Below are 10,778 nucleotides of genomic sequence, written 5' to 3' on the forward strand. Positions count from 1 at the left end.
CACCATCTGCACCCGTACTTCCCACAGCCTTGCAAGTTCACGTTGATAGTGAGCATACACTCAAAAAAGGTTATGACATTATGAACTTATGAGTGGTAAAATAAGTAAAAGGTTTTTGACAGTTCTTTTGAAATAGCAAAGTACTTCGATAATTACTACCTAGGAAAAGTAATTATCACAGATGAATGTCTCGTGTGAGTGGTAAAGTGTCGCATGAAATTATTAAACGTCAAATAATGAAGGATAAAAACTGACACTTTGTATTTACGCATAGACAAACCTCATGGAGGAGACAACATGGATGGAAGGTAGGCCTGTCACGATAACAAATTTTGCTGGGGATTAATTGTCTCAGAAATTATGGCGATAAACGATAATATTGTTTGAAATGTGACAATATTAAGTAATTATTGTCAAATTTAAGAAGAAATGTTTAATTTATTTTGCATGTAGTACCTTTTTAGACCACCAAATGGCAGTATAAGACTGATTGAACCGAAGGATGGATAGTGAGGGAGCGAGAAGCGTGTCTCTTTAAGAAAAATGGCAGGGAGGCCCCTTGACGTGACATGGGCTGTCTCTCTTTGGTTCTCAAAATGGCGGACGCTTGGTGTGGTTTGAGCTCTTTAGCATAGCATTTTTCACACAAAGCATTTAATTAAAAAATCACTAAACAAGTTCTCAACTTCTTTTTGCAGAGAAAAGCTTTAGACGAAGGCACGGGTTTCAACCGTGAATTTTGGAGCTTTGACATAGCTGAGTTTTTTTTTCCCCCCGAGGTCGGCCTGTTGGCTTAACTCATAGCTTAGCTTCTCAGCTTAGCTGCTTTTAACGATCCAAAGATGCGCTTTTCGACGGTTAAAATGGATTTTAAAGATAAAGGGAGGGGTCAGTGAAGAGCACCGGAGTTGAGCCTTTTGTCATCCAGTGTCTTCAGTAGAAAGAGAGAGACACAAAGAAACGATCAAGCCAATAAATGAAAATGAGGTCAATAATTTTCATTTTTCATGCAATTAATTGATTTATTGTTTATCGTGACAGGCCTAATGGAAGGCTTCGGAAGATCTCATCTTACTTTGTTTGTCATATTTTTTATTTGTGTTTTAATGAATGTGTTTATCCAGTTTTGTGGAAAATTTTAAAAGTTGTTCCGTTGTCTAAAAATCCTAAAGAACCATTGACGGGTCAAAGTAGCATGCCGTTAAACATCTTACCTGTCTTGAGTAAGTTGTTGGAAGGAGTGGTGCTTTTTATGTATATTGGATTCACTCAGCATTACGATAAAGAAGATTACATGTCCAGCTCTTACTGAAGACAGATTGATAGAAAATGTTTGGTAGGTGTTACATTTCTTGATTTCAGTGCAGCCTTTGATGCCGTTGATCACAAGTTTTCACTTGTGAAGTTTTCACTTGTGAAGTTTTCACTTGTGAAGCTATCAGCTTACACTTAAAAAAAAATCACTGACCTAATGAGTAATTACTTCAATAACAGGAAACTGTGTGTTATGTTCAACAGTCTCTGTTCAAATGTTGTGACCGTTCCATGTGGAATTCCACAAGGCAGCTGCCTCGGTCCTCTTCTTTTGTAAATGACATCCATATATACTGTACTGAGTAAGGCATGAATACCTGTATATGCAGACGATACAACTATATATGCATCTTCTGATAGTTTGGATCAGGTGCTACAAAAAGAACTAGTGTCTGTTTCTGAGATAGAGAACAGGTTGAAACAAAGTGTTGGACTCTAAACATTCTGTTGGACCAACTCAGATGTTGCATATTTCTTGCTGCTGGGAGTTATAATAGATCAAATAATATCACGGTCCACACATACATAAGATTATGACTCAAATGAGTAGAAATGTCTGAATAATTTGGTGCAGTGGGCATTTTGTCTCCTGAAATAAGAACATTAGTCCTGTGTCATCTTACTGCCCAGCTGTTTTTTTCGTGTTTAAAAAAAATAAAAATCTGGATAAACTGCAGAAAGTTCAAAATAAAGCTTCAAGATTAACTCTTGGCTGTCGTTTTAGAGCTAATGTGAACTTCATGCATCATAGCCTGTCATGGATGAAGGTCAGTGACAGGCTAGTCTGTAGCCTTCTTTTCTTTTTTCAGAAAATGTAGATTTTCACATCAACCTTTAGGCCTTTTCTCACACTTACCTCCAACAGACAAATGGTTTTAAAATAGACCGGCCTTTGTTGTCACTTTTACACCTTTGAGCTGTAATGATCGTTTAATGTGTGTATTTGAAAGACAAACCCTTAAATAAAAAACAGACTCAATCTCTACTGTGGAAAGTGTTTTTAACTAAAAGCTAGTATTCCATGAAGTCATCTTTAATCAGCTGACTCCAAAAGTTGACCTACAGTAATTCAGACACAGGCAGCAACATGGACGCCTGCCTTTGTGACGAACACTAAATCATTTCATGCAACTATCTTTAGTACTGCAGCAGCTGTTTCTGAAAGATTCTTAGTGTGCTTTTCTTACACGTGAACACCTCGGGAGGCTCTCCGTTGTGTTTGTTCTTGTTTTAAACCTCTCTAAGAACACGAACACGGCATGATTTATCTCCCACCTCTTCCCCGCTCAGACCCAGAGTTGGCTTCATGAGACCCATAATCTGATTTGAAGCAGCTTTCCAGAATTAAAGAAGAACGCCACAGGCTCTCTGGTTTCTCCGGTAACGGTTTTATCTTTTACTTGAGATCAAAATAAGCATAAAGTAATATGTAAATCTTAAAACATGTGTTCCTAATGTACCGTAATCTTCACCATGCAAGGATTGAATTTGCTCTGAAGTGGGTGTGGATTTGTGACACTGGCATAATGGATGTTTTATGTTCACGAGAGCAAATGTCTTTAATTGGACACGATCCACTCCTCTTCATCTCAGGTGCTTGTGTGCACGTTTACTGTACATAGAAGAGGCTTTGTGACTGCAGGGGTTGATGCATGTATCAGATTAACAATTACACAGCAGCAGCAAAGATGAAAAGAACTGACGTTTTGAATTATTACTAATCTGAAGGTGTAATTTTACTGGTCTTTGTGATGGGAGAGCAAATTACCATCAGTGGCCTTTAGGCGACCAGTGTTCTGGTACTTTACATCAAGTACTTGTGGCATTTTCTTTACAGAAGGTCAAAAATGTTAATTAAAACAATACTTCTGCAGTTTACAACGTTACTGAGAAGTGTCCGGTGTTTGATGGATTAAGACAACAAAAACCGTTCAGTTTGATGCTCCGTACACATTTACATTAGAATGTTGCCCAAAGCTTTGCAACAAGTGATTTTTATTCAAACATTTCACTTTTTGTTGCCTTTAATGAAAGTTTTCACTGGTTCCTGGAAAACTATTTTGTAAACCTTTACAATTACTTTATATCTGCGTCACTTATTCCTGCACAAATAATTTTACACTCCTGTCAGTCGTTCTCCGGGCGGCGCCTAAAGCGCAGCTGGTCTTCTTGTTCTTACAAAATGTAAAGATCTACGTGAACTTTCACTATAAAACTGACGGCAACGTAAAAGTTTTTAAATCCTTATTTACGTAAAATGCTATGAAATATTAGAGATTCGAGCTGGTTTAATATGGAACAATCCACACTGGTTTGGCTATGCTCCAACTAGCAGTTAGCTCATCATTCTTCTTCTTCTTCTTTCAGCGTTTCCCTCTTCAGGGTCTCCACAGTGAGTCGTCGTCCTCCATCTCACGCTGTCCTCACTCCTCCTACCTCCATGTCCTCTCTATAACTACATCCACATTTCTCCTCTTTGTCTTTTTCCTGGCAGCTGCATTTCTAACATCCTTCTACCAACATACCCACTGTGAACATGTCCAAACCACTGTCCCTCCTCTGGACATGTCCAAACCATCTCAGTCTGGTCTCTCTAACTTTATCTCCCAGTTGTTCCACCTGTGCTGTACCTCTGATGATCTCAGTCCTAATCTTATCCATCCTTGTCCCTCCTAAGGAGAACTTCACCATCCTCATTTCTGCTACTTCCAGTCTGTCTCCTGTCTTTTTGTCAGTACCACTGTCTCCAGACCATACAACATAGGTCTCACCACTGTCTTATACATTTTTCCTTTGACCTTTGTTGCCTCTCCTTTGTCCCAAATCACTCCTGAAACTTTTCTCCATCCATTTTACCACAGTCCTGTTGTGCTCAAACATGTCCTGTACCAGTCTAACATAGACTTTAACTCTTCCATCTGGTCAGAAATAAAGTTTATTTCTCAAACAATGATCCACAACAGGTAAGATATTGACTTGTCATAACCTTGCGACACAGTCTTACTTAAAAAACAAAACTCCAAACTTCCCCTTTAGGCCTTTCAGCTGTAGTAGAGGTATATCCAGGGGTTCGTGCAGCTGTTGAGGCTGGCGAGCAGCATGATGATTGAAAATACTGGACCTGGAGGACAGAGAAATGGACTTGTGACCAGTTGGTTTTGACAAGTCTCCTGCAGGACAGGTTTTAAGTTTGGACCAACCTTGTGTTGGCGCGCTGCCAGGACTCCACGCGGACCACAACTGCACAACAAAGAAGGGGCTCCAGCACACGGTGTAAGCCATTATAATCACAAAAGTCATCTTCACGGTCTTCAGCATGGCGTTGGACACCCCCTTGACGCCCCCGCGCGCTGACTGCAGAGCCTTCCTCTTCATGTTGAAGTAGATCACAGTGCAGATTCTCATCTGGCAGTAGAGCAGAATGACGGCGGGCAGCGCGAACACCGCCAGGGTGATCCAGCTGATGTAGATCCTGCCCCCCCACGGCTCGATGAACGTGGCCCAGCAGTCCAGCTGCTTCCCCTCCACCTCCCGGAGGGAGAAGATGAAGAGCTGCGGAGAGCTGAAGAGCAGCGACACGAGCCACGCTGCGCCTATGGAGAGGTACCTCCTGAACGAGCCCCCCAGGAACGACACCATGGGCGTGCACACCGCGTGGTACCGGTCTATGGCCATGGCAACTATCATGTAGGCGGAGGCGAACATGCCGACCACCTGCAGGTACTTGACGGAGCGGCACAGGAAGTCCGTGCCTCGGAACCTGTGCGTAATTTCCATGGAGAGCTGCGGCAGGACTTGGAAGAAGGCGACCACCAGGTCCGCCAGGCACAGGTGGAGGAGGAACAGCTGGGTCCTCGAGTTCCTCTTCCTCCTCCTCCACAAGGTGCCCAGGAAGAAGAAGTTGCCGCACGTCGCGAGCACAAAAACCAAGCCCAAAACTGCAGGTCTGAGGCGCGCGAAGCGCACGGCTTCATCTTCATCATCATCCGCTGCTTTCCCCGGGATGCTGCTGGTTTCCATTGAGGCGCCAGTCTGAGCTGGTTTCCTTTTCTCCTTTAACTCTTTGAGTTAACGACTCTTCATCAAAATCCAGATGCTGCTGTTTCGTGTCGTGGACTGGACGCGGCGCCCTCCTGTGAGCGCGCGCCACGCTGGAAACGATGCAGAGACGACTGTGAGGGGAGGAAGGGTGGAGAGGGGAGAAGAAGCAAATAAAAAAGACTCTTTGAAGAACTTTAAATACAGTTTAGAGATTAAATATTTGAAAACAATTTTACATTTTTGAAACAAAAAAACGCACATCGCCCAGTCCCTTTAGCCAATGTTGTATTTTCCAATTAGCTGTCTTCATTTGGATTTACTCCAAAACTTCAATCAGTTGTAGATGTACACACACTGATTACTTTCTAAATGTTTCACTTAAATCCATCCAGTTGTTCACAAATTATTTTGCTAACAGACAAATTGGGTCATTCCAACAGCTAATGTGTAAGATTTAAGGAAAAATCTCACACATTGAGTTGCACTTGGTATATGTTTTGTGTATGACCCTCAGCTACAACCACTTTTACCACAATATTTGTAAAGTTCACACATTTTTGGCCATTTTTGCGATTTCTAAGATCCATTAGCTGTGGTGACCATCTTAAATTGGGTTTCCTTCAAATTATTTTAATTTGAAGATGTACACTGAAGTAACATTTCTTGAAAGTTTCATGAAAACCTGGTCACTGATTCATGAGATATTTTGCTAACAGACAGCATTAACGCTATAGATGTATTAATATTTTCATTAAAGAACTTAAACAGTCTGTTAGCTTTCAGAAGGTATGTTAGGGATCAGTTTCAGCTACTACCACACCAAATGTTAGCTTAATATCTTTAAAATTCACAGAGTTTTAGCCATTTGGTTGTTTTTTAAAGTCAGCTGACAGTGGCAACCATCTAGAAAAATTATGAGTCAAAAAGTTAATCAGCTATAGATGAGTGTCATTAAAAACCATCCAGTTATTTATGAGATATTTTGCTAACAGACACACGCACTGACCAAAATATTCTCTGATTTCGCCTCTCAGCAGCTAAAACAGTTTTAGTCATTATCATATTGTAAATTCTCGGTACAATCCTTCATATCTTGTAGATTATTCAGAGAACATAAAACCTAAAGTAGGACATGAAACAATTCAAATAAAATTGTACATAAATATTCTGGTCCATTAAATTTTTGTACATAAAATTCTGAATGTGATCAGTTCTTTAATAATTAAGCAGAATATTGTAAGAATTATTTCCCCCCTCTATTTTTGAGTGACGACGGTTCAGTTTGTGTCTTTAAAAATGAGAACAGAGTCAGAATGTGTTGGATGATTATTAGCTATTTTGTGCAAGTTGATCCGGTTATTTGCACTTGGAGATTTGATTAAAGTTCTCACGTTGAGACAGGGGTGGACGTGACAGAAATAAGAGTTATTGGAATCACTTTACCCAAATGTTAAACACCGAAGTGTTTCCCAAGAAGATTACAGCGGGTAAAATCTATTGTCGGAAATGTGGAATTGACTTTTTTAGGCGTTTGTTAATGATTTAGAAATATTTAACATAAGTCGATCACAGGAAACACCACCCATATAAACATCCGTTAAAGATGCATTTTAAGTTTGCACTCTACACCTTTTAAAATAATTATTTCATTTGCTCAACATAAACATTAATTTTACATTTTGTCAGATTTCCTCCTTAATTGACAGCTCTTCATATATAGCCTTTTCTTCATTTATTTGTCATTTGGTGGAGGATTTATCTTTTTCATTTCTGAAATAGTATTTTATATATTCTTTTTACCTTGCTTTCATCCTGAGAAGACTGCGAGTTTTAAGATTCTTCAAAAGGAAATTAGTAATACAGTAGAGAATAAACGTGTAATTTTGAAATCCACTAGGTGGCGTTAATGCAGTTTCAGTGTCTTAATTAAACCAACGAAGAAGAACTGTCTGTTTCCTGTTTATCTAGTCCGTAGCCTCTATTCAAACAGTACTACCTCATCGCTCAATGAACTGGTTTTATAAACCTCTTTTTACGTTTGGACAGGTAAGAATGCGGTATTATAATGCTTTTAAAGCGTATAAAATAAAAAGTTTTACATTTAAGTGTTACAGTCATGAATAATTATTTATTAGCCGCATTGTTTAGCTAGCTAGCGTATTCCTTTTTAGTGTTAAGAGTAACCTTTTTTTATAGTAAATGTGTAGTTTTTGACATACCCACGTAGTTCAGTAGGAAAACGTACAAAGTCGAAAGAAACATGTTATGCAACTTATCAGTAGGCGGACTCACAAAAGATGCGTTCACGGGTAGTTTAATGACCTCGTAGCTCATTTAGCAGCTGAATTAAAGATCTACCATTCTTCGGAACAAAGCCTTGCTTTGAATAACGTACGACAGCCACTTCTCGTTGAACCTGGTTTTCCCGGCTGCGTGTACAAGCCTGTTCGACTCCACTATGAAGCGGACCTCCACGGGCAGAGAGTGGGGTTTGGTTGTAGTCGCTTCCAGCAGAAAGTAGACGCTGGCCGTGTCCGGTATCGGCTCGCGCGCCGTCACGGTGCTGAAGCGGGCCCGGTAGTGGTAGAAGTGTGCGCCGTGCTCCTTTTCCTCGGTTGAGAAGAGAAAGTCGAGGCTGTAAAGCCAACAGGGGCGAAGCTCCCATGTCTGGATATACGCATTAATCTGCTGTTTACCTACTTCGACGGTGAAGTCTTGGCAAGAGGTCCACGGAAATGAGTCATTTTTATCGTCCGTGGGGCGGCACTGTCCCTCCAGCGATGCTTTCGCTAGCAAGGCAGATTCTGTTGTGCAATTCTGGTCTCTAGAATATTCTTCCATCTTGGCTTAGTAACCGCAATAAAAACGTGAAAAGCTGCTGCGTAATCCTCTGAATGGCGTTTCCCATCGTTTTGTTGCCTCCGTGGTTTCCATGGTTACCACTGTAAGAAAGTCTAACGGAGCCCCCTGCTGGCCTCTCTGAGTAATGCACAAGGTTACACATTTTATGTTGTGGCGGCCATCTTGGATTTAGGAACCCCAAAATGATTACTTTATGAAAGTTTAATTAAAATCCATCCATTGGTTTATAATATATTTTGCCCGCAGACAGGCATATTACTAATAGTTAACTACAAAGTTTTTAAAACTGATTTTACTCAACTGTCCGGTGCTTAGATTTTGTGTTTGGAATGACTCTCAGCTACTAACACTATTAACTATGTGTAAAATAGTTTAAGTTGTAAATATTTTTGTGTTTACTGTTTGCTTAGCCGTGGCTGCCATCTGGAATAGGGTTGAATCTAAAAAGTAATTAATTATACATGTGAAGACAATAATTAGTTTGTCTTTCAGTCCTCTGGTTCATGTGTCCAGGACATCCTTGTAAAATAGATCGATGATCTCAATGGATTTCTTTCTGGTAAAATAAAGGTATTAAAAAAAAGTAATATTTTGCTAACACAAAAAACACTGGCGTTATTTAATCATTCATACCAACATTGTTTAAATTTAAAAAAAAGTTAGTTGATGTAATTTAATAATTGATTTGTCTATTTTTCAGAAAAGTGGATCCCACAACAAAGCCTCAACTGTAAAAAATTTGCCTAGCAGCAGATCATAGCAGACAGTGTGGCAAGATGCTGCATTAAACGTTTTAGCCTCATCCCTTTGCTTCTGTGACCTTTTCCACTGATGTTCCTGGCGAGTAATAGGACGCATGTCGCGGCTCAGGTCCACAATTGACAGTGTAACCAAGGCAGTGGGCAACATAGACCTCATCTCCAAGTTTTCGCGGCTCAAGCCAGCCAACGCCATTGTTGACGATGCCCATGCTGGGAAAGTACCAGTACTGATCAAAGCGGTGGCTTTAAATTCCGGCGACACAGCCTCTAAGTCGCCATCTGCAATGGAAGAAAAAGCAAATGGGAAGAAGGGAGCATCTGAAGAGGCAGAAAAGCCTTTTCTTGACACAAAAAACCCCTCCGGTTTAGCTTCAGCAGCAAGTGCATCTTCTCCAAGCTCTTCCTCTGCTGTAGCAAAACAAACTATGCAGCTGTTCCAACCAGCTGCACTGTCCACCAACATGGACGAGACGTACAAGTCCCTGTCCCTCCACATTAACAGTTACTTTGGCACAAACGGGCAGGGAGAAGATGGAGAAAATGGACAGCAGCAACAGAAAGACAACGGCCACCTTGTTTCTGAACCTGCCGCCACTCTGAGATCAGTGGATCACGTTCCTGTTTTGTCTCCAGTGTCAGAGATGAAGAGTATTAAAGCACCAACTACCTCTCTCGTCCCTTCCTCTCCATTAGAAAAGTCCAGTTCCAAAGCAGAGAGTCCCCCTTCTAGTGAAAAGACCACTCAGTCCATTCCTGATCCAACAGCTTCCCCCAAAAAAGGCTTCACCCACTACCTATCCTACCCTCGGCCCAGCATCCAGGCGTTTGTCGGCAGCTACTTTGCGCCTCTGGTCCCCAAATTTCGAGGTGATTCCAAAAGAGTCACAGCTGGAAAAGACAAGTCTTCAGTCATCGCTGTGGATGACCCCGCTGAGGATGGAGCAATGGAGAGGACAGAGAGTGAAGAGGAAAAAGCTGAGAAGGCAAAGCAGCATCTGCTGAGTCAAAGGGAAAAGGTGGGAAATTAAATGAGTCTATGAATCTGTAATCCATAAACACGTCTTACGTTGTCAGTTTGTGTTGCAGATAATGGCAAGAGTGAGTGTAGACAACAGGACCAGAGCCCTGGTGAAAGTCCTGCGGACAGTCACTGATGTCAAACTCCTCACTGCTCGAGTGGAGGAGTTCAGTTTTCACCTCCTGGAGTTCCCCGAGACCCGAGGGGTGGCCATCAAGGTTAGCGTGCCTTCATTTTAAAACCGCTTGCGTCATTGTTGTAGGATCCTTGAATTCTTTACCAAGTTGGGGTTTATGTAATCAAACCTTTAGGAGAGTGTTTTGCCCTGTCTGTTGCGACTGCGCAAGGCCAGAGACCGTCCTCTTCAGGCCGCTGTTAGAGAAGCTCTGGCTGTCGTCGGCTACACGGATCCAGTCAGAGGCAAAGGAATCAGGGTGCTGGCCATAGATGGAGGAGGCACGAGGTGCAGCTTTTCAAGATTAATTGAGTCTCTGTGATGTTTACCAAGAATAATATGTCAAACCTGAGGTCTGCTTATGAGCACCGAAGTAACTACTGTTCATTCATGTGTTCATTTAGTGTAAACATCAGCTTTTTGTTTGTCTTGTAAAAAGTAAAGTTTGTGGTTTTGTCTCAGGGGACTGGTGGCCCTGCAGACTCTTCATAAACTACAAGACCTGACTGGAAAACCAATCCACCAACTTTTTGACTACATCTGTGGAGTCAGCACAGGTAGGTACAACCTTTAAATGACATATTAATATATATAGATTTGGTGTAGA

At 41.3% G+C, this 10,778-nt stretch overlaps 2 protein-coding genes across 2 annotated transcripts in view; one reads left to right on the forward strand and one right to left on the reverse strand.

Annotated features, from left to right (window-relative positions):
• Positions 1 to 4,355: 4,355 nt before the first annotated feature.
• Positions 4,356 to 5,401, reverse strand: avpr2l (arginine vasopressin receptor 2, like). The gene is made up of 2 exons (XM_037695923.1): positions 4,515 to 5,401; positions 4,356 to 4,435 (listed from the first exon to the last, which is right to left on the reverse strand). The coding sequence occupies exons 1-2, from the start codon at positions 5,332 to 5,334 to the stop codon at positions 4,356 to 4,358; spliced, it is 900 nt and encodes a 299-aa protein (XP_037551851.1). The 5' UTR covers positions 5,335 to 5,401.
• A 3,652-nt stretch (positions 5,402 to 9,053) lies between these two features.
• Positions 9,054 to 10,778, forward strand: part of pnpla8 (patatin-like phospholipase domain containing 8) — a 7,244-nt gene continuing 5,519 nt past the window's right edge. Inside the window, exons 1-4 of the mRNA XM_037695657.1 lie at positions 9,054 to 9,994; positions 10,065 to 10,214; positions 10,308 to 10,459; positions 10,634 to 10,728. Coding sequence (XP_037551585.1) covers positions 9,074 to 9,994; positions 10,065 to 10,214; positions 10,308 to 10,459; positions 10,634 to 10,728 — 1,318 coding nt within the window. The 5' untranslated portion in view covers positions 9,054 to 9,073. The remainder of the gene's footprint in view (positions 9,995 to 10,064; positions 10,215 to 10,307; positions 10,460 to 10,633; positions 10,729 to 10,778) is intronic.

This window comes from Nematolebias whitei, chromosome 22 (genome assembly GCF_014905685.2).
Source record: "Nematolebias whitei isolate Nwh7 chromosome 22, NemWhi1, whole genome shotgun sequence".
NCBI classification, from domain to species: domain Eukaryota; kingdom Metazoa; phylum Chordata; class Actinopteri; order Cyprinodontiformes; family Rivulidae; genus Nematolebias; species Nematolebias whitei.